At 42.2% G+C, this 24,380-nt stretch overlaps 1 protein-coding gene and 4 non-coding genes across 5 annotated transcripts; all 5 read left to right on the plus strand.

Moving 5' to 3' along the window:
- The first annotated feature begins 411 nt into the window (after positions 1 to 411).
- Positions 412 to 525, plus strand: LOC137588966 (U5 spliceosomal RNA). The gene has a single exon (XR_011034116.1). It is a non-coding gene; the product is annotated as a U5 spliceosomal RNA (small nuclear RNA).
- A 446-nt stretch (positions 526 to 971) lies between these two features.
- LOC137588960 (U5 spliceosomal RNA) lies at positions 972 to 1,086 on the plus strand. The gene has a single exon (XR_011034112.1). It is a non-coding gene; the product is annotated as a U5 spliceosomal RNA (small nuclear RNA).
- Positions 1,087 to 7,574: 6,488 nt separating this feature from the next.
- Positions 7,575 to 7,688, plus strand: LOC137588965 (U5 spliceosomal RNA). Its single transcript, XR_011034115.1, has one exon. It is a non-coding gene; the product is annotated as a U5 spliceosomal RNA (small nuclear RNA).
- Positions 7,689 to 10,203: 2,515 nt separating this feature from the next.
- LOC137588967 (U5 spliceosomal RNA) lies at positions 10,204 to 10,317 on the plus strand. The gene has a single exon (XR_011034117.1). It is a non-coding gene; the product is annotated as a U5 spliceosomal RNA (small nuclear RNA).
- A 5,738-nt stretch (positions 10,318 to 16,055) lies between these two features.
- On the plus strand, positions 16,056 to 24,071 carry trim8b (tripartite motif containing 8b). The gene is made up of 5 exons (XM_068305350.1): positions 16,056 to 17,187; positions 21,457 to 21,552; positions 21,655 to 21,920; positions 22,016 to 22,131; positions 22,226 to 24,071. The coding sequence occupies exons 1-5, from the start codon at positions 16,582 to 16,584 to the stop codon at positions 22,924 to 22,926; spliced, it is 1,785 nt and encodes a 594-aa protein (XP_068161451.1). The 5' UTR covers positions 16,056 to 16,581; the 3' UTR covers positions 22,927 to 24,071.
- Positions 24,072 to 24,380: the final 309 nt, after the last annotated feature.

A 24,380-nucleotide genomic window follows, 5' to 3' on the forward strand; every position in this document is an offset into this window, starting at 1 on the left:
ATATATATATATATATATATATATATATATATATATATATATATATATATATATATATATATATATATATATATACACACACATACACACACACACACACATGCACATGTTTGACGGCTGGGGTCAGTGAATTATATGAAACCCGACGCATTTACGGAGAAGTGAAGGTTTACTTCCCGAACCCAGAAACGAGGTTTCTCTCCCATCATGCATTGCGCCAAAATCTGTAAAGCGAAACAATTACACAACAACTTTTCGCGTTATTTTCATCAAAACAACACGAAAATGTAGTTTATTCTGTCAATTGAATCTAAAAACATCTGTTTATTATTTTGAGTTTATAAATTGAACCGCGACTTAAAGTCTTGTTGTCGGTGATCACTTCCGTCTGGCAGTCAGAGGTGAGTCAGATCACTCTTGTTTCACTTCAGATCGTATAAATCTTTCGCCTTTTACTAAAGATTTCCGTGGAGTGGAACAACAAGAGTTTTACTCAATTTTTTGATGCCCTGCGAAAGTGGGGCTTCCTTTACATGTCAAAAATAAATGTATTTAAACGTGACGTCATGATGAAGTAGTATCACTGCAATATATTTCTGCCTTATGTGTATTTATCGTCGGAATTACTCTAATGGTAAATATAGTTTTGAAGTCACAAACTAGTAACGGAGCATATTCGAGTTTAAATCACATGTCTGACAATCCAGAACTCGTTCTCCCATCATTCCTTGCGCCACCATGTTCATTACGTCACCAAAAGCTACGAATTTTAGGAGTTTGTTAACGTCAAAAGTGGAAAGTGCTCTGGTCTTATTTTTGTTTTTCTTCCAGTTCGGCAGCTTATTTTTTCTGTCAATCTAAATTAAAGAGATTTGTTGGGGTTTTTAAAAAAAAATGTTTTTAAGATAAACCGGGACTGAAATTGTTGTTGTCGGTGATCCTATAGGTCAGACTTCCACTCGGTAATCAGATCACTCTTGTTTCACTTCAGATCGTATAAATCTTTCGCCTTTTACTAAAGATTTCCGTGGAGTGGAACAACAAGAGTTTTTACTCAATTTTTTGATGCCCTGCGAAAGTGGGGCTTCTTTTACCTGTGAAAAAATAAACTGTCGAATAGAGAAAATTTGGTCAGCTCTGGACATAGCAGGTGAGTCTGAGATAAAATACTAAATTCATTGATTAATTACAGTCAGGTGTGTTAGTTTCAGCTGTTCAGGTACAAAATGCAGCAAGTCTGCAGTACCCAGAATGTCCACCAGGGGCTCCAAATCACAGGTTTTAAGCAAAAGTTATTCATTATGGGGACGATCACAAAAAACACCAGACTCCCTTTTTAACTCTGTCACAGACGCTCACATTTACAGCTTTAATACAGTTTTGTTTTCTAAAGCAACTACAGTAAAATATCTGATTTATTTGCATCACTCATCAGGTGTTCGGTTCATTGTAAATTATCTGAAGTGATGAAGCCAGTCAAATGTTTTGTGAAAACAGAACTACATTGAATTGTCTAATGATAAATATCTTTGATATATTATATCTGTCATATCATGACTTTTTTTCCCAGTGACTGTCAATTTGAATGCTAACTCTTGATTCTATTGAAATAAAAAAATTGTAAAAGTGTGTCAGATTTCTTTTGATAAATCTCAAAAGTCAACTTCATTTTAACTCTAAAAATACAAGAAAATGTTTTTTGTTGAATAAGGACAGACTGCTATAAACTCATTCTTTTTTTCCTTTCGGCTTTTCCCTTCAGGGGTCGCCACAGTGAATCAATTGCCTCCATTTAACCAACCCCTGATCTCAATAAAATAGTTCACATACAGGATGAGTCTATTTACGGAGCTTTACATCCAGCTTTTATACAATTATGAATTGTAAAACATTTTAAGTATTCTGACCTATCGCTGCTTTTGTTGACATCACTTGTGAGTTATTCGTGCTATTGTAAATTGACTCATGTAGCTAATCAAAGGTCAAATTTCTAACAATCCTGTGATTTTCCTATCATGCCTTCTGCAGAGAGAACCAGGATATTAGAAAGTTAACTGTTCATAACTGGCTGATCCAGCTTTGATTGTTTAATACCTTTGATAACATGAATAGCTTTTATCTTGACATGTTAGGATGTCAAGTTCAAAGTCAGAGCTAGTTATATACAAGAAGGGTAAGGTTACTTTTTGTGACGGCATTGAAAATATGTTTTGCAAAACAAATATGGCAAACCGAGCTCCTAACGCTGATTCAAAGGAAACAGGTTACAAGGATGTAGCAGAAAGACAATGGTCCAGGTTAGATTTTACCCCTACTCGAGACACCAACAATACTGTACCAGAATTAACCAAGAAACCAATGACAAAAGAGCAATATGAAATACAATTATGTACCGAAATGCAGAGAATGAAAGAGATGCACAAAAAGCTTACCAATCACAATCTCCAGCTTCGAGTTATTATTCAGGAACAAACATCTGAAAAGGAAGATCTGGTGGCAGAATTGGAAAAGACTCAAGAAAGAGAGAGATCTTTGACCGCGCAGAAGTGCAGACTGCTTGATGATCTGGAACACTACAGATCTATAATACAGGAGCTGAGGGATGAGAACAGACTAATTAAATCAGAAGAGAATCTCAGGGAACAGCTGAAGGAAGTCAAGAAAACCATGGACAATGAACTGAACCAATCTGCAGCCATGATAAAGAAACAAGCTGATGTGAACCAAAATCTGAAGAAAGATATCCAAGATCTTCAGTACCAGCTGTTAGAGGCCAAACAAGTGAACAGTGAAAAGGACAACCGTCTACAGTCCCTCAAACAGCAAAACCAAACGGTTCAAGATCTTTGGGCAGAATTCTTGAGGCATGAGGAGCAAGGCAAGAGTCAAAATTACCATATTGGTGCACTCATTGCTGAGGTGAACAAACTTAAAAGTTTCAACCAGAAAAAACAGGAAGAGATTGAAAGCCTCGGGGCAGCGATGCGTGATCGTCAGGAGGCCCAGAAGAACGAAAGTGATGAAAACAAAAGCTTGAAGATCACTGTGAAAGATCTTCAGCGCCAACTGAAAGAGGCCAACCAGTTCGTTCAGAAAAAACATCAAGAGGAAAAGAGAATCCATAAACTTTTAGATATTAGAAAAGAGGTGCAACAGGTCGAGGAGAGCTGCAGTGCTTTGAAGACACCCGCAGGAAACCAGCCGGGTATTTTCCAGCGTTACATCGCTGGAGGTGTCCTGAGAGCTTCTAGATTCCTATTGATCACAACTTTGCCAGCAGCCTTTATCTTAGGTTTACGTATGTTAGATCTAGGATTTAACATGACTTATTCAAACTCTACAATACACCAAAATAGCAACCCCCCCCTCTAATGTAAATTACAGAACACACATTTGATCACACATCTGATCATTTGCGAAAGGCACCATCTCCCCTACAAGCTGCTACCATCGATTGTATTTAATTGCATGCTTACAAGTGCCTGGTGTGTGTGTGTGTGTTGTTTCAGGAGCCTGTACACACACATGTGTACGTATGTTTGGAATATATAGTTCAGAGTGAAAAGATAATTTCCCCAAGGGGATTATTAAAGTGTATTTCTTCTTCTTGTTCTTCTCCAGCAGGGGGCAATCACAAGTCTCACATGAGTTTTACATGGGAATTTCAAAAGTGAACACTGATACTGTGCATGACATCATCTGTGTTCTAACGAATAATAAACTATTAAAAATGCTTCAATAATTAAACTATATTGTAAGTCATGTTTATCTGCAACTGTGAACCTGCTGCATGGGTGTGAGCATAGGTGTGTGCGTGCTTAAGTGTGCATGTGTGTATGTGTGTGTGTATGTGTGAAATGGTCACACATTGTTTTAAAACGCCCTGAATTAAAGGCCTGAACTTATTATAAATTGGATGTATCTGAATACTTATGGGGAAAAAATTTCATCAATGGAGTCTTACCTGGGTACACCTAGTATTTCACACTTAGCAAGCTGGGATATGGTCTGGCAGACATGCAACCCACAGGGCCGAAGAAAGGATGATAATATATCACGGAAAATGAAAGAAGTAGAGAGGCTGCACGTGTCAGAATGTGAAGATACAGGGTCCGGCTTATATCTACCCGTGCATTTTACACGGATCCTGCTAGTTAAAAATAAATATGGTTCTAAATTCTTCTCGGCCTCCTACTACTCTGTTTCCTGTGTCTAAACCATTAAGATACTCCCAACAAACACCTCTTTCCACAGGTAAGGGAAGCTCTGCTTTGACAGAAGTTGTTTGTAAAAGACAAAAGATTTATTTGATCTGAAGCGAAACAAGAGTGACTGATTAGACCCTCTGGAGACAGCTCACTACCATTCATTCCATTTTGACGAAGACAACATACAAACACAGAAAAACAGACACACACGATCATTGTCATTATCATAGAAAGGAGTTTATAATTAATATGTTTTAGACTTTTGGCTATGTCTAAATTCACTGTACATGTGTTTAGCTGAATCGGTTACTTTGGTGTCTTTACAATGAAGGCAAGTGAGTGGTGACAAACAGACGTGATATTCTCAGTTGTTTGCCTGTCTGAAATACTTTTGTCAGTTTCCGGGTATGCCAAAAATTCACTGATTTTATTTGGCGTTCCGTCTGGAGAATTTCATCTGTCGAAACTCTTCTCTCTTCAATTTCTTGAAGATTGCAGTCTTTTTCTTGTGACAGGAAGTGCTCCTTCCAGTTCCTTGTGCTTCTTCGTCTCTTTAGGATGCTTCTCCCTGTGCTTCACGAGGTACTGAGGGACTTCACCATAACCCTTTTTATTCCTGTGATTGTCCGTATTGCATACATCCTCTTTAGGGCAACCAACGCCTGTTCTCGGATTTCCTTCGCAATGTTCTTGTGAAACGTCACAGGTGTGATGTACGGCTTCTCTACCATCGTCCTCATATCATGTTTCTTGGGCTGCTCAGTAGGTGGTCAGCGGACAGGTCGCACATTGGTGGATGCAATAGATTTGGTGGTGGACGCAACACTGACAGAGTCCCCTTGTGCAGATCTTTGTTCCATGGAGACAGAGAGGCCCTTCCCAGTCACCATGGGACGTGAAACTTCTTTTCGTACAGAGTTGTGGGATCCTGCTTGATGGCAGCTGCTGTTTTGCCCATACCGGCTTCACTGGATGGACCGGAGGATTTGCATGGACTGCTTGTTCTTCCTGGATTGGCGGCATTGGCTGAAATCGACATTTTGCCTGGACTGCCTGGACTGAAGATTTTGACGGTGGTGGCTGCTTCTTCGGGTAGTTGGCCGGTGAAGGTTTCTCTACCTCTTTTGGTACCATCATCTTCATATCATGTTTCTTGGGCTGCTGCTCAGTAGGTGGTTGGTGGACAGGTTGCGCATTGGTAGATGTGGTGGATTTTGTGGTGGTCGCAACACTGACAGAGTCCCTTTGTGCTGATCTTTGTGTTGTCAAGGAGGTTCGGATCTTCCCAGTGACTATGACGCGTGCCAATTTTTTCCAGCAAAGTTGTGGGATTCTGCTTGGTCGCATCAGTTGTTTTGTCTGTACCAGCTTCACTGGCTGGACTGGAAGATTTGCATGGACTGGTTGCTCATCCTGCGTTGGCAGCATTGGCTCACATCGATATTTTTCCTGGACTGAGTTGGCCGGTGAGGGTTTCTCTACCTCTTTTGGTACCATCGTTTTCATATGTTTCTTGGGCTGCTCAGCAGGTGGTTGGTGGACAGGTCGCACATTGGTGGTTGAGATGTATTTGGTGGTGGACACAACACTGACAGAGTCTGTTTGTGTTGATCTTTGTTCTGTGGAGATAGATAGACTCTTCCCAATCACTATGGAACATAGCACTTTTTTCATGCAGAGTTGTGGAATTCTACTTGATGGCAGCTGCTGTTTCATTGGCTGAACTGGAGGATTTGCATGGACTGGTTGCTCTTCCTGGATTGGCGGCATTGGTTGAAATCGATATTTTGCCTGGACTGAAGATTTTGACGTCATCTTCATGTCATGTTTCCTAGGCTGCTCAGTAGGTGGTTGGTGGACAAGTCGCACATTGATCAATGTGGTGGATTTGGTGGTGGATGCAACACTGAGTGAGCCTCCTTGTGCTGATCTTTGTGTGGTGGAGGTGGTTCGGATCTTCCCAGTGACAATGGGACGTAACACTTTTTTCCAGCAGAGTTGTGGGATTCTGCAGGGTGGCAGATACTGTTTTGTCTGTACCAGCTTCACTAGGCGGACTGGAAGATTTGCATAGACTGTTTGGACTGGAGATTTTGATTGGACTTGCTGGAATTTCATAAATTTGTGGTTTGATATTTTAGAATACGTCGTTTTATCAGAGATTGTGAGCTTTCAACATCAAAACATCAAAGGACAGTGGAGAACACATTGATGTTGGGCATTCCATGGCCAAAATATTCATTTTTTATTTTTTATTTTCTTTAAACATTGTTACATCCCGCTTCAAAGCAGTGATGTATTGTAACTGTCAGTGTTCATATGTTCGTCCTTCCGTTCATCCGTTCATTCGGTACTACTTTCAGGGTACCCTGACCTACACTGAAAGTAGGTCAGGCTTGGTCACGGGATGTTGCAGTCTCTGAATGCCTTGTTTTTTGCCTTTAATTGATAGAACTCAAATTATATCAATCAATTCTACCTATTTCAGTTAGTCAATTTAATTCTACATCTATATCTTACATCTACAATAAAATTTGTGTCAGATGATTGTTGTTAAAGTTAAAAAATCAGCTTCATTCAGATTCCAAAACTAAAATCAAGTATAAATACCTAAAGTATAAATACTATTTATATGAGCCAATTGCTACCGTTTTTTGTGTGAATGACATTTGAGTCTCAGATCGAAAGTTTTACTTCTGTTGTTCATTTAAACTCTAAAACTACGACAGTAACGCGTTTATGTTGAAAAAAGATCCATGTTCTCACTAAAACAACAATGGATGTGTGTATTTACACTTCTAATTCAGCTTTTTAGTCATTTTAGTTTCCAAAAAAGAGTAAAATATTTGATTCAATTTAACTGTCTACTATTAAAACCGTGCCAAATTAAAGGTAAGAACGCAGGCAAGGGAGATAAAAAATTTCAGTCAAAATCTCAGATTTTTATCGTAATAGCACAATGAAATGAAAGGAAACGTTCAAAAGATTGTGAACTAGATAATTTGTTTCTATTATAGTTTTTGTGTTACTTTTAAAACTTTTAATATTTACACTAAGATAAAAGCATGATTTATTGTATTGTCTTTTACTATTATGAATTCGTCTAAAACTCATGGGCGATTTGGAACCCGGTGGAATCCGGAAGTGAATGAGCAATCCCAGCATGCTCTTCGCCATTTTGTGAAGTAGTGTACCGGTTTTTTTTACCGATTAAACAAAATTTTCGGGCTTTATCACATAAAATCGATTATTTATTTGGAGTTTCTAGACATTGTGTTTGTTAGAGCGAAGTTCAAGTTAATGAACCATCAGGTAGACTGTTGGTGTCGCTGATCGGACGGTCTGAGGTCTCATTGACACCTCAGATCACTCTTGTTTCACTTCAGATCGTATAAATCTTTCGCCTTTTACTAAAGATTTCCGTGGAGTGGAACAACAAGAGTTATACTCAATTTTTTGATGCCCTGCGCAAGCGGGGCTGTCTGTATCTGTTGAAAATCAATATAATGACGTCCCATAAATGCATTTCAAATGCATTTTTCGGTATTTAATGTAGCAGAACGTTTGTTGTAATTTTTAATTACGTTTAAAATATGAACAAGTGGTTTATGATGGCTTGTATGCGAGGTTGGACAGCAAGAAGGGAGAGTTGTCCCATACTTGTCCAGCTGGGGTCGCTGTATCGCCTCGACGGTTTGAGCAACCGCCAATAAGAAGCGAAGAAGACGGGGCGGAAAAAAACAGACGAAGAAGAAGCTTCTCTCTTGGAGCAATGGCCGAAAAAAATACCACCAGCAATGACAAAGTTTTCATTTAAAATTTAAATTTTATTTAAATTTTTTAATTTAATTTACCGACAACTTCTTTAGCTCTCAGCAGTGTGTTAGATTAAAATATGATAAATATTGATTTTGAATATTCTCTGTATTCTCTATAAAAATATAGTGTGATGCAACCAGAGCATTTTCTGAAATTTGCAGCTTTAACAAAATAATAATCGCAAATAAGATAATTATTTTTGGTTTTCGTATTTTTTGTCCACTCAGATATCGTAAACGGCGCAACAAGAAGTTAAGGAAGTGGAGTATGGTATGAAGGAGGACAATGTCACATTTTAAACCTTCATAGGTCAATAAAACGGAAACAGTTGTCCTTGGGATGTGGGCTGCATCATGCCAGCAGAACTATTGGAGACACAAGTCAAAAGGAATCAAGGTTAAAACTTATAATTATATAATTAACTAAAGTGTTAATTATATCTTCATCTTTGATGAAGATTATCACTGTACTTTTGGACTGTTTGGTTATGATCAGAGTATCACATCTAACTACTTCCTAATTATTGCTGAAAGCTGTTAAAGACTTAATAATAACTGAAAACATAAATTATACCACATCTGTAAAGCAAACTCTTTTTAACTGGGATAATTATGACAGTCCTATTTACCTGAAGATGTATTCATTTACAGACTGTCTAACTGTTTCTTTCCCACAGGTCAGATGCTGCCACAGACATGGAGGCTTTGTGATCTCCAGCACACAGTTTATGTCTACAGTAGTTTATATAGTCTACAGTAATTTATAAAAACATGACAGTTCTATAATCTTCATTACTTATTTTTGATGAATGTCTTGGTCATTGCTTTTGAGATATTATTGTCTCAGTGAATATATTAAAGATGTATATATGTTTATTACATTCATGCAATTTATGAACAAAACACTTAAGACAATGCACTTCATTTAAAAAAATTAATCAAGCTTTATTATAATATACTAATGCTGTGTTTAGAACTGTCGAGGTAAATCAAGAAGACAAGACAAGGACCAGAAACACATCTCGAGAGCTCTTAAGACTTGTGGCTTTCCCAACTGGCCTTCGTGTAGTCCAACAATAAGCACAACACTGAAAAAGACAGGAAATATAGATGGAAACCTGCCGCATGAAAAAGTCAAGGTTATTTTCAGTAAGATTGTCATATGTTTCAAACATCATAACACTCTGAGAGAAGCTGGCTCACCCTCAGGACCAAACACCACAACACAAACGGTGTCTGCTGTCCAGGGCAGCGAGGGATGCAGTGACACAAGTCTAAGGTTCAACACAGGAGAGTCAACTCCCCAGGACTGGTCTCACCTGTCCACCTGCATCTGAAAGACACAGGCCACTGCTTTGAGGACAGTCACGTCCAGGTTTTATAAGGGAAAACACAGTTTGAGATCAAGAAGCCATTTTTGTTTGGAGAAAACTGTAGAAATCATCTGAATAGAGGGGGAGGATGAAGACACCATGTATCATCCACCTACAATACAGGGTTGACCATCCCTAGAAAACCCAACAACCATTCACAGCTCACCATGACAGCTCACCTGAGGATGGTTGTGATAACTACCCTCTTATGAATGGTAACAGCTCTTATTGAGCTGAAACGTCTTCTATCGACCTTAAGAAAAGCCCAGTTGAAGTGGTTTTATGAACCTGGACCTTGATGGTCCACGACAGATCCACACACACGGTGTGCTGGCCCCTGCTTGGTGGCACTCGCAAAATTGTAATGTGCGCCTTTTAATAAACGGGCAAATGAAACGTGGCCGTGGGGGAGGGGACGTGTTGCACCTCTTAATGGTTATGTTACGAGGAGAAAGCGTCTGAAACATCACATCTCACATGCATTTAAACATTATCAAGACATAATACAGATTCGATCGCGGTTTTCATTTCGTATTGCTTGAATTAACACGGATAGCGATTTACGAATGCCCGGAAATCCGGAAGTGAAATTGCAATCCCGTCGTGCTTTGCGCTAAATCTTTGCTCCAACTAATGTTATATACGCATAAAAAGGTTGGTTTACGGTAAATTAAACATTTGTTATGTGTATATTTGATAATAATGTTCCGTTATAGTCATTTGTGTAAAAGCTTTAACATAAACCGGGACTTAAAATCATATCGCTGCTGTTTAATACCAGCGGTCTAACGTGTCAGAGTCAGATCACTCTTGTTTCACTTCAGATCGTATAAATCTTTCGCCTTTTACTAAAGATTTCCGTGGAGTGGAACAACAAGAGTTTTACTCAATTTTTTGATGCCCTGCGAAAGTGGGGCTTCCTATACCTGTTCAAAATTAAATACAACATAAAGATGGTGCATTTAGCAGCCACTACTCCATGTGGGCAACTCAGTGCATGTAGACATGGTGAACACAATCTCCTGCAGTTCAAACCGAGCATCGGTGTGAGGAACAAAGGTGATTTGAGTGACTTTGAACGTGGCGTGGTTGTTGGTGCCAGAAGGGCTGGTCTGAGTATTTCACAAACTGCTGATCTACTGGGATCTTCACGCACAACCATCTCTAGGGTTTACAGAGAGTGGTCCGAAAAAGGAAAAATATCCAGTGAGCGGCAGTTCTGTGGGCGGAAATGCCTTGTTTGATGTCAGAGGTCAGAGGAGAATGGCCAGACTAGTTCGAGCTGATAGGAAGGCAACAGTGACTCAAATAACCACCCGTTACAACCAAGGTAGGCAGAAGAGCGTCTCTGAACGCACGGTATGTCGAACTTTGAGGCAGATGGGCTACAGCAGCAGAAGACCACGCCGGGGGCCACTCCTTTCAGGTAAGGACAGGAAACTGAGGCTACCATCTGCACAAAGCTCATTGAAATTGGACAATAGAAGATTGGAAAAACGTTGCCTGGTCTGATGGGTCTCGATTTGTGCTACGACATTGGGATGGTAGGGTCGGAATTTGGCGTCAACAACATGAAAGCATGGATCCATCCTGCCTTGTATCAACGGTTCAGGATGGTGGTGGTGGTGTAATGGTGTGGGGAATATTTTCTTGGCACTCTTTGGGCCCCTTGGTACCAATTGAGCATCGTTGCAACGCCACAGCCTACCTGAGTATTGTTGCTGACCATGTCCATCCCTTTATGACCACAATGTACCCAACTTCTGATGGCTACTTTCATCAGGATAATGCGCCATGTCATAAAGCTGGAATCATCTCAGACTGGTTTCTTGAACATGCCAGTGAGTTCACTATAGTCAAATGGCCTCCACAGTCACCAGATCTCAATCCAATAGAGCATCTTTGGGATGTGGTGGAACAGGAGATTCACATCATGGATGTGCAGCCGACAAATCTGCGCCAACTGTGTGATGTCATCATGTCAATATGGACCAAACTCTCTGAGGAATGCTTCCAGCACCTTGTTGAATCTATGCCATGAAGAATTGAGGCAGTACTGACGGCAAAAGGGAGTCCAACCCGTTACTAGCATGGTGTACCTAATAAAGTGGCCGGTGAGTGTATGTTGTTTAAAACAATGTGAGTTTTGTTACGCAGACCGTCTTTGGCTTAGCATATTTGTGGCATTGATCTGTCAGAACTCATTAAATATGGAAGTGTGTTCCATCCAACTAATGGCACACATGTAACAATAAATAGTGTGTTAAACAATAATATTATTATTCAAACTTATTATTCATGAAGTGAAACAGTGCTTTTAAATTTAAACCATATTACGTCAGCATCAGGATGTTTGTGCCTGTTTTTGTTTGTCTTTTTTATACAGCCATTATTCCTTCAGAATTTATATTAAATATCTTAATTACTTCTGACTCCTGTTTCAACATCTAAGATAATTTTCTATACACATTATTGAATTTGTCATAATTACAGTGGGAAATTGATAGATATAGCTTCTTCATATTGACGGGGTGATTTCATAAAAAGTGATAGTTCACCCGCTTATTTGTAAACAGGTATAAAGAGTTTTAACAATAGCGCCACCTGGACCAACTGCAATAAATTATTTTTAAAAATTGTAAAGGATCTAATATCCACAGAGGAAATGCATGTGTTTATTTTCACTGACTGTTTTTCTGTGTTTATATTCTAGATTTATAAAGTAATCTTTTTATCTATGAAGCATCTTGTTGTTTTCCAATCGTATGAAATTCGGTTTTGAATGAAATGCCACACAAAATCAACAAACAGTGCAGATGATAGAAGGATAGATTTCTTCAGATGTTTTAGAAATGACCTGATGATTCATCAACCATTAAAAGTAATTTAATGTTTCATTTCGATGCTTTATTCACTGATTCTGTTACTTAGAACAACCTTTGATCAGTTAATTTTAATTTAGTCTTTTATAGACTATACAATCAGAAATATTGCATTCATATTTCTTTGCATGAATCTCATGCAAACATGCAGACCTGCACATGGGGAGCAGCAGGGCCGTCCAGGGAGCCTTAGAGGATGATTCCCTGCCCTTCCTCCACATTTGCACCCCAGCTCCTCCTGGTTAAAACGTGACACCCATCAGTTGTGTGACATGTCACGTGACCGCTGTAGCATTGATCCGGAAGGAGGGTGAGGAGGAGGAGGAGGAGTGGCGTACATTGCCGAGAAGCTGCATCAGGTCAGCCAGAGATGGCCTGAATCATACAGGAAGCCCAGAGACCAGCTTCAAAATAATACACGAGGTTTTCGTCTCCCTGCTCGTGTCCATTTCAGGTCTAGAACATAATTCCCCTAAGCACCCAACCCCCATCCCTCAATGATAAGGTTGTTTTACATCCTCCTCCCACATCACCCACTATAAACCTGAATCAGATGTCTGAGTGATGCGTGAGGTCACTGGTGACACACCCACTGAGAACCAGAGAGCCTCGCCAAGGAGGCTCAATTTCCCCATCCCATTACACCCAATAGCAAGGATGCCATGACTTCATAGACCACTGCAACCCTATTGGTATCATTCATACAGATAATATTACATCATTTTGACTTGTTAAAATAAAAGCATGAAATGCACACGCAGTTAAACAAATAGAAATAAAAAGACACCTGAAGGTAACAATGGCAGTATGAACCTTTTATGTTTGAAAAGCTCCAAGAAATTAAGAGGATTTTTTTTTACATATTAACATTTAAGGCATTTAAACTTTCAGAACAAGAAATAACACATTTACATTTATATTTCTTCTAGGATCTTGAAGTCAAACTACATCAGCAGTGTCTCCTATAAACATCTCAGATCAGTCCTGTAATTTATGTGAACCCTATGGATTTAAGTTATCTAGATCAAGAGATCTTGAATATAGTCACACTTGATAGCATCCAAGCTGCTTTTCAATATATGATCCCATAGCATTAAAGAAACTATTTTAAAAGCTCGAGCTCCAGATGATGATCAAATCACCACAAAGTCTAATAAACTGCTCCACGGTCGAATTGTAACTAAAATGTCCTGCTTACAGTGGAACAAAAACAGCCCCTCTGTGACAGAGGTACCAACTCAGACCAAACACACAAAGTTGGCAGCAGGAGAAAGAAATGTAATGTTTAGGAACTGTGGTAAAACATTTTAGTGTTTTCTGGAGGCTATAATCAGAGCTAGAATGACATTGTTAGTGTGTAATGCCTCAGAAATATCCTGCTTGCTCATTGTGTGAATAAAATGTGAGTCATAGCTAAAGAAGATCACTGATTGCTCCACATTTAGCTCTGAAGACTACTAGTTACACTGAACTAAATAGCAGTCACATAAGACTCCCATTCCAATTTGTTTGCTCAGATTAGATTTGGTTTTCCTGATGGCTCACTGTCAAAAGTGACTTATGAGCTCAATAATACATTTAAGATTAAATCATCTGCTTTATATAAACACAAATGTGACACAAATCAGAGACAGACTCAAAACAGATTTAACTCATTTACATATGGGCTTCTAGATCAGATTCATACAAATATGTTTGTTTGTTTGTTTGTTATTGATGCAGCTGACTCAAAAATGTAGACAAATGTGTATTTTGAATTGGAGCCAGTAATTATGATAGTGAACCAACAAGATAACCAGATCCAATCTGAATAAAAAAATAATCAGAATTGCACAGTCAGACCATTTATTGGAAGCACATTTGTAATTTGGGCTGTGTTCCAATCTCCAGCTTCAGCTGTGGGGCTTTTTGCTTTCACCGGATTTGGTCATGTTGATGATTTTTATTCATGATAAGTGACTTGTGTGTAATTCTAATTCAATTAAAAAAATATTATTTGTTCCCAAGGGGCAACTGAAGGCACATAAAGCAAAAAAAATCAGAGTGTAAAGAGTAAAAACATGTACCAAATGTTAATATGTATATTTCATTTGTTACATATGTTAATATTTATTTATTTATGTATGTATGAACCCCCCTCCCCTCTGCTGCCGCAGTCTTGCAAATTTCCCCATTGTGGGACTATTAAAGGTTTATCTAATCTTATCTTATCTTATTTTAACAGGACTTAATACACAGAAAGTCAACACTAACATTAAAATACGGAATTAACAGATATGTACAATAATAATGTGAATGTGGATTCGAAAGCCAAAACTAAACTGGACCAAATCAGATTTTAACCAGTGTAAACCGGGCTTTTCATCCCATCTGATTGAGATTTGATCGCAAAACAAAATCCGGAAAAGCCGACTTTTATTTTGAAAGCCCTCACCGGAAATGTGCGGATCTCCTGTTTTTTTTGTCGGCGCTGGTCTGAGACCAGTCCAGCTCGCCTGCATTCCTCCTCTCTCTAAAGCCTGACCGACAGACAGAGAAAGAAAGAGGAGGAAGGGGGGGGGAAGACACCAATTATTATTCACAACCGTGTTGGATTTTTCTTTTTCCCTTTTTTTTAAAAAAAAATAATAAAACGCGACTCGTACCGGACACTCCGCGACAGGAAGGAACGACGAACCCGTCGAGAAGCCGTCTCCTTGTGGACCTACAATGACGACAAAAGGCGTGTTTTGTCTTTTGTAAAGACGGAGCTTGGCGTTGATGTGTCTGTAGGTCAGCTATCGAACAGCAGCGGATATCTCCCTTCTTTCTTTATTTCTTTCTTTCTCTTTCTTTTTTTTTTTCTTCTTCTTTTTCAAAATGAGGATTTACAAGATGGCTGATGACAGCTCCCCCTAACAAGGACAGAAAGGCGACGTCCCCTTTAAGATTAGCGGGGTATATTTTTATATTTCTACGGGCTAATTAAACAAAAATGGCTGCTTTTTGAGATGGTTTAGCTAGCAGAAAATAGTGTTACCTGTGTCGGGCTAGAAAATGGAGAGGTGACGTCTGAGCTAATTTAACCCGAGATAAGGAAGTAGAAAAAAAATATGTTGTTAGCTAAAGGCTAAAAGGTGGAAAGCTAAGGTGGAAAAAGAAGCTAGCCGCGGATCGGAATGATCTTTATGTCAGGAGAGATTTGATCGATGTGTCGGAGGAGGAGGGGGACAGAAAGGCTCCTCGACAGCAGCCAACATTCCTGCGGATCCTAAAAGCCTTTGTTTTGTGCGCAGGAGCCGGACTGGAAAACTATTAACTATGCAGTAAACAGGCTCCAAAAGAGGATGGTACGGGTTTTTATTCCCTCAGATTAAGAGGCTTTTTTTTTCTTTTTTCTTTTTTTTTTTTTGGTATCGAAAGAGAGCTGGATTATAATATATTTTAAAAAAAAAAAAAGAGAGAAAATCCGAGGCCTTGTGTACAGATGAGCCACACAGCAGGCGTAATTCATCAAATGTTGGGGGTGTCCGTGTGAGATGTGGAACGTTTGGTGAACGTTTTATGTGGATTAAACTGCAGGTTGTTGGATATTTATGATAATTATTTTATCTTTTTCTTTTTTTTTTCTTCTTTTTTTCCGTGCGTGATTTCTGGGCGTCCTTGAGGTTTTGTGATCAAACAGATCAAGGGTTTTAAAAAAAAAAAAAAAAAAGCTGAACACTTGCAGGGTGGGGACTTAAACCCGTCCTTCTCGTGGTTTTCATGCTTGCTTCTAATTTTTTTTTTCTTTTTTTAATTTTGCTGGTATGAATCGGTCCACAGTCAATCATAATCCGACTGAAGTGAAGGAAGCCCTCCAGGTCAGGGCCTGATCAGATCTGTTCTCGATTGATCCGCTCCAGGATTATCTGTCTAATTGTGTGGATATTTAGTTCCGTGCCTTTTTTGGTGGTTTACCTGTAGCTGGCAGGCCTTCGGCTTCCTGTAGGCCTATAAACACAAGCAGGCCTGCAGGCCTGCTGTCTGTGTGTGATTTAGGGGAAGGAGCACCGTTGACTGTAATCTGTGTAACGTCAGCTCGGTGTTGTCATCCTCGCCTGAAGCCTTCGCCAGTCATTTTCTGGAATTTTGCCGTCATGCTGCAGCAATAAGCAATACGTCTGTCAGGGAGGTCCGTTTTATTTGCTCACAAGGGTTGGATCCTCCGGGTCGGGCCCCGGTTTGGTCTGATTCTCTTTTTTTTTTTTGAAAGTGTCAGGTTTCTTCTGGAGGGCAGAGAGGCCCACGGGTTCAGTTGAAAGGGGGGGTGGATCATTGTATGCCGGCCCGCACCATGATGGCCTCTGACATGGCTGAGACGTGGAGGAACTGTTTTGAGGAGGAGCTCATCTGCCCCATCTGCCTGCACGTGTTCTCGGACCCCATCCAGCTGCCCTGTAAGCACAACTTCTGCCGGGGCTGCATCAGCGAGGCCTGGGCCAAGGAGTCCTCGCTCGCCCGCTGCCCCGAGTGCAACCACGCTTACACGCAGAAACCCAGCCTGGAGAAGAACCACAAACTGTCCAACATCGTGGAGAAGTACAACGCCCTGAGCGTGGAGAAAGCCACCACGCCGGCGCTGCAGTGCATCCTGTGCCGCCGAGGTCCGCCGCTGCCGGCTGTTAAGGTGTGCCTGCGTTGCAATGCCCCGTGCTGCCAGTCCCACGTCCAGACGCACCTGCAGCAGCCGTGCTCGGCCCTCGGGCACCTGCTGGTGGAGGCCGAGGCGGTGAAAGCCTGGACCTGCCTACAGCACGACGAGTACCGGCTGTACCACTGCGAGGCCGAGCAGACGGCCGTGTGTCAGTACTGCTGCTTCGCCCGCTGCCACCCCAGCCACGGCCACGCCGTCACCGACGTGGAGCTGCGCCGCAACGACATCAGGGTGAGGACAGTTACACGCACATGCATGATTAATCACCGGTCATTTGACTTCCTTGCTGGCTCATCGCACCAACAGAACCAGCTTCAGGTCTTTATTTGAGCACAAATTCTCAGTTTCCAGATATGGAATTGTCGGTTGAAGAAACAAGGTTGTGGGTTCTAATCTGATGAGTTAAATATCTAAAGAAAGTAATCTGTGAGGTCTGAATGTGTGACCACTGAGGTACCTATAAAATATAACAGTTCATCCACTTTATAGTAAACATCTCAGCCTATATTTTCATGTTCTATTGGTCAGGCAAACCTTATTTGGATTTTTTTTGGGTCCCCCTGTGCAGAAAAACGTTTTTCAGTCAAAAACAGAAGCTCTTATTTTATAAACCAGCCTTTCTGAGTGATTCTAGTTCCTGTGAACGAGTCCTGAGCATTTTTTCAGTTGTGATCCACTCCAGCCTTCGTTGTCATCTGTTGGAATGACAAACAATGCAATGGAGGGTGGAACAATGAGGGGGCCCTCAGAGGACCTTATCTCCCCAGCACAGGTGCATCCTCGCTCAGGGATCGCCAGTTGTGAGAGCGGGTGGGAGTGGAGACAAGGGGAAGGGGGATTAAAGTGATTTGTCACTTGATTCTGCGGTCTACTCTGGCTTTTTATTAACCTCTTCCCTTCCTGGGTGTTTGGCCATCGCTTTCGGTTCCAGGAGCAGTCGGATCGGCTTTCCTCACCCCCTTTTTTTCCTGTGGAGTGACGTTGCTGAGGGAGGAAGGACGGTGAAGACTTTACTGCTGACTGAGTCATGTAGTTCACCCCAGACCCAACTAAATGTGTCATGCTTGGGTGTATTTCCTGTTAGTAATGCTGTGAGTCAGCTTTATGTATAGTTAATAGGCCTCTTGGGGCACAGGAAGGACTGCTGGGTGGGACCTGGTCTGAATTTAAAACCGAAATCCTTAACAGTTTCAGCTTTTCTACATTCTGTATCACCCACTCTGCTTTCAGTGAAGCGTCTGCTCGACCCAGACGCAGAAATCAGGGTTTATCTTCAAATATGTGATGCATATCTATAGATATTCCCTTTTTTAACATATTTTAAATTAAATTTATCGCTTATAGGTAGGAAATAAATGTGAATGTGGATATTTTAGAGCTGATGAAAAATCTGATTGCCAAACTACAATGATCAATCATCATCTGATATTAGCTTATCACAGATAAATGTATGCGGATCAGAACAGTGTCTGTCTCTTTCTATTAAGATTAAGCTCCATCCAGATTCCAGTTATTGACCTAATCAATAAAGCTATCCATCCGATCATAGGGAGCACGTATTGGATCTGTAGTGGACTTTCAGCCGAGCAAAATGACAGACAGATGCAGGAGAAAATGGAAGATAACCGATCAATCCCGAATCCAGTGTCTTCCTTCAGGCCCAACCCTTCCAAATTTCATGGCTCTCCACGTTTAAGAATGAGGAAAATGAAAAACTGGATCTGCCCCCTTTTTCTTCATCCAATTTGACGGGTTTTTCCCCCGCCACGCGCCAACCCTCCCTTCCATAGTTTCATGAGTATCTGTCACATTGTTTTTTGCCTGATCCTGAACAGATAGGCAGACGTGTTGAAAATATTTCCTCCTTGGCAAAAGAAATGCAACGCATGAGGCCAAAGATGAGCTCACTCACAAACAACATCATAACCACCTAGCGCTGCATGCTGTCACATGCTCACCATGAGTAGCTAGCATGCTAATATCTAACAGGTGTTACATTTATTATAACGCCCATAGTGTCGGAAGTTAGCTTGGTAATGTTAGCTAACTGCTGCTGGGAATTCATCTGAAATTGGATACGCCTGCAGTTTAACTTTATTTTCTTCATTGATTTAAACATATTTGTTTCTTTATAACTTTACAGATTCTGGACTTGTGTGCAGGAACTGAATTAAAGAGCAAAATATTTAAGTTTTTTGTCCAGTAATTTACTAACTAATCATAAGAGCTCATAAGAAGGATTTGTTAGTGTCTTAGATGGATGTTGTTTTTGTTTCTAGGCAATGAAAAATTAAATCGCAAATGTTTAAACACATTAACCAAAATGTTTGCACATATTTAATCGATAAAAGTAAAAAAAAGCAAACAGGAATTGTTTGAGGAGCCAACAGAACCCAAAAGTCATGTTTAGTCCTCATGATCGAGACGACAGAAATATCCTCCCTGTTGAATGCAATCAAGGAATGCAGACAGACACACACACACACACACACACACACACACACACACACACCCTGCTCTTTCACGTCCGGCACCCCCACCACCACCATCAAATCCACCTCTCGCACACACCCTCCACCCCTCTCCAGGCGAGATCCGACCTTCCCTCTGGCTCTCCTCTGATGGAGGAGACGCTGTAGTGAAATGACAGCTAAAAAGCCCCTTCCCCTCTTTACAGCCCCCCCCCCCCAGAGGTATCCCATACACTCGGGCGCCATCCCCCTCTGGGAAGATTCGGTTCCTTCCATCGTGTTTTTCCCCTGGCTCCTGCTCTGAGCCTAACTCAATCAATCAGCACAACCAGGTCACAGTCCTGGATCTGTGTGTGTGTGCGTGCGTGCGTGCGTGCGTGCGTGTGTGTGTGTGTGTGTGTGTGTGTGTGTGTGTGACAGAGAGAAAAAGAGAGATATCTAGGGCAATGGTTCCCTACCATGTGCCACAGAGGCCTGGGATTGTACAGGTTTTCATTATAAGCTCTTCTGCAGTTGTTCATTGATGAGAATCAGCTGATCATTGATGAGAATCAGCTGATCACTGAGGATCATCAGCTGATGTTTGGTTGGAGTGATGTGCTGATGATGATGATGATGACCAGGCTTCATCTTAACAGGATAATTGTGGCTCTGGGCTCTCATGCGTGATGCTGTGAGACAATATGAAGTCTTTTGATGTAAAAACACGTAAATAATCCCAGTAAACATACATGATAACCATTATTGACAAACAGTATGAAAAGTCAGACAAAGATCCACGTCCTTCTGTTCCCGTGTCTGCGGATCCATCTTGTTTTTGGTCTATGTGTCATAAAGCTAACATACAGGATTGCGTAGTTAGATCGAGGTTCAGCTACAAGTGACCTTCCACCTTTGGCGCAGAGCAGAAGAACGCCAACAACCATCCAGGGCAGATTATCTTGATCTGCCAACACACAGCTGATAAAGATGGTGCTGAAAGCAGAATCAGGATAAAACTCAAATGTAAAAAATAATTCCCCCCCCCATCTTGTTTGTTCTGGACGAGCCCCCCGGTTCCAATGATGGTAGCCGGTAAACAGACAGACAACAGATTATTGAGTTGTGGGATTAATTACAGATTTAATCCTGTTTTTTGACCATTGTGGTCGAGAAAATGAAATGAAAACAACAGAATCAAATCATCGACAATAAAAAAAGATGCCTTTTTATAGAGTTTATCTTTGATCTGGGAAATAACATTAATCCTTTTTTATGTTGTTGTTATTTTATGGTTTAGAATCTAAAAGAATTTCATAATTGAGAGATTAATCGTTAATTAATTTAGACTGAAAGCAGCTGCTGGAACACATTGTCATCAACTCAGCATCTCATCCTTGTGCCTCTCCTTCATTATATGTTGATTGAGAATAATTCATATCTCACATTAAATATTAATAAGTTGACGGATTGTAAATCTGTGTCACTGACATTCCTGCTGCGCTCTAACGCAGGCGGCCTCACACAGGATCGCTGCTCCAACATGGAGCCTTCAGTCTGTGTTTATTCTTCGATGAGCGTCCATCCTGTCCGCACGCTATCCGACCAATCACACCAGCTTTCAGCCTCAGCGGCGTCCGATCGGCCTCCGTTGTGTGAAGCGTGTTCATCCTGAAGGAGCCCAGAGAGGAGGCACAAAGCTGCCGGAGCTGCTATGTCTCCGTTTGCCCATTTATTTATCTGTGCCGGCTTGCCCCCTCCCCAGCATCCCTTCTTTCCAGCACTAGTCCTCTCTCACTAATGCAAACACAAAATAGCTGTGGGTTACTATGGCAGCGCGCCCCTCCTCCTCCCCCACAGGGATTGTGTGTTCGATGGAGACTAAATTAGCCTGCCCACGAATTCTAATATCTCAGACATGGAGGTGGGGGTGGGTGTGTGTGTGTGTGTGTGTGTGTGGGGGGGGGGATGCTAGCTGCTAGCCCAGGTTGCAACTCCTCAAAGATTAATGGCTCCTTTCTCTGTGGCTTTTTTTTTCCTCACTTGGCAGCAAACCCTATTGAGGCAGCAGGAGCGCGTGGAGGAGCGAGTGCAGGAGATCGAAGAGCAGCTCTGCAAACTTGACTCCGACAAGTGCGTGGTGGAGGTACGCTTTGACGCTCGCCAGGCATGGCCGCGCATTTTTTTTTTCAAACCGATAAACATTGAGCAGACGTCTGATGGCGTTTGTGGTTGTTTCTCCCCCCAGGACCGGGTCTGCGAGCTGAAGGAGGAGGTGCGCCTGCAGTATCAGCGGATGCACCAGCTCCTGGAGGAGGATCTGGGTCGGACTTTGGAGGCGCTGGACCGGGCTCAGGCTCGCTTCTGCCAGGAGAACGCTGCACAGGTTTTGGCACTGGGGGAGCAACGCCACGATGCCCAGAAGCTCCTGAGCTCCCTGCACACCGCCTTCAGCAAGGCGGAGGAGCTGAGCTTCATGAAGAACACCAAACCAGTCAAAATCCTCACAGACAGGTGGGGGGATGCACGTGTCGAGATGTTTAAAATGTCTCATTGTGTTTGTGTCGCTTTTATGCTGAACTGTGTTTGCATCCCGGCTGCCGTTGCAGGTCTCAGGCGTGCGTGGGCAGCAGCCTCCCCCCCTATAAAGTGGGGAATCTGAACTCCAAACTGTTCCTCTCTGAAATATCTAAAAGAGAGAAGAGCTTGAAGAGAACACTGGAAGGTAGGACCCCCCCAACGTTTTCTCCTTTTTAGAATCCAGGGATGTCGTCACTGGAAGTAACCATCGTTTGCTCTTCTTTCTTACCCCCTCCCAGCTCCCATCACCCCCCCCTCCACCTTCCTGCAGTCCGCTCCTGCGTATCCCAGCGGTCAGAGCTCCGCCTCCGGAGCGGAGAAACGGAAACATTCCACTGCCTTCCCAGAGGGAAACGGGAACGTCGGAAAAAACACAGCTCCTGGTTTCAAGGACTCCTCCTCCTCTTCGTCCTCTTCCTCTTCGTCTTTAGCCAAGCAGCCGTACCTGGGCTCTGGCTCCGCCTCCGGGGAAGGCCAGTCCACCAATCAGCCGCCCCTCGGCCCTTGTGGCCCGTCTCACATCAGCGAGAGCGGCGGGACGGGAAGCGGAAGCGGCTCTCTGACCAATCACCATTCAGGTTCCGTGTTCGGCTCGTCACACTTTCCTCCCGGAAGCAGCGGCTCCTCCCACTCCTCCCAGCAGGCCGTGCTGCCGCAGTACGGCGGCCGCAAGATCCTGGTGTGCACCATGGATAACTGCTACTGCTCCGGGGTGCCCTCGGTGTCTGGCCACCGCAGCCACCCGCCGTACCCGCGCTCTGGCTCCTTCCCCTGGGTCAGCGCCCAGGACTACCCCCCACCTCCCGGCCTGGCCTCTGGGGGTCCGTCCATGCAGGGCTTGGCGGTGAGGGACTGGATTGACGCCTCACAGACACACAGACATGCAGATTTCTATGGGCTGTACGGGCAGCCCTCTACAAAGCACTATGTTACCAGTTAACAGAGTACACACACACACACACACACACACACACACACACACATGCAGACTTACTTGGATATAAAGACAGGCATCAAAATAGCACACCTTTAATGATTTATTAACTGGATAAAAACACTGCAGTTATACTATACTATACATTTAAATATTAATGTATATGCAGACACACACACACAGATCTAGAACATGTATACACATTCGGGGGCAGGGTCGATCTCTCCGTGTTTTTATTTGCTCATTTTGTTTGTGTTCAGCGTGTCACGTAGTGTCTAGCCGTTCACTCTGGCACGACTTAGCTCAGCGTTTTACACGTAAAACAACAACGAGAGGAAAACGAACGACGCGTCTTTTTTATTTATAGGGCAGGAGTTGAATCCATAGACTTCAGTCAGGAAAATCCTCTCATGCCTCTTCACGGATTCTCAGTGAACCCTAAAGGGAAAAGTGATCACGCATAGCAGTGTTGACCTTTCCAGTCTAGCACCTCATGTTTCTCAGATGTAATCACCCGCCCAGTTGTACTGAGGTCAATTGCCTTATGTTATTAGCATCATGTTTTCTCTTCCCAGCTCACTTTGTTCGATAGATCGCTTAAAGGACGACCGCAGTCCCTCGGTGACTCTTGGTTTTTATTTTCATGGCACCTCTTCCATTCTTTGCCGAGTTCAGGGATGGATCGTACGGCTTAAAAACAAAATGCTCTTCCATGGAACACCCACAATGCACTTGTGGATGCCTTGTTATGCCCGGACTACAGATGCTGAGCCACAGACACTAGAGCTGCATATGATAGGCTTTGGAGTTTCGGGAGCTTGAACCCAATCCCTGGTGCTCCTGTCCTGCTACCAGGCTTCCCATTGGACAGAAACCCTTCTGACAAAGACTGTTTTAGTACTTATTCTGTCATCTGGTACACGCATCCCTTTCCTGCTCGTCTCCAAGACGCTCTTTGACTGGACGGGCGAGACTGGACAGACCAAACCAATCAAGCATCTGGAGGACCTGACGATGCTGTAATTGTACTTCCTGCAGGGCAAAGATGTCACTTCCTCTCAATAAGCACACAAGCTCTTGGCTTCCTGTTTGCAGCTGAAAGCATGCAAGGAAGAGGTTTTTTTTAAAGCACTCAAAAGAAGAACAATGGCAGGGGGTGTGGGCGGGCGGGGGGCGGGGCAGGGCGGGGGCTATGCAGTTTTAAAATGAGTGGACGAAAGAAAAAAGTAGGATACATTTTTTTCATGAACGTTTTCTAAAAGAACAAAACTGTACTGCAATGATGTAAGCAGTAGTCACCCTCAAACGGAGCTCTTACATCAGTCATAAAGATGAAAAAAACAAAAGTATCTTCTTTTTGTAAATATTTTGTGAAATGGAAAAATAACACGTGATTTGGAGAAGGGTTCCAAATAAATAAACGTCTTTAAACCTGTTAACTGAAAATCCTGTTTCCTTGT

This window comes from Antennarius striatus, chromosome 21 (assembly GCF_040054535.1).
Source record: "Antennarius striatus isolate MH-2024 chromosome 21, ASM4005453v1, whole genome shotgun sequence".
Taxonomy (NCBI): domain Eukaryota; kingdom Metazoa; phylum Chordata; class Actinopteri; order Lophiiformes; family Antennariidae; genus Antennarius; species Antennarius striatus.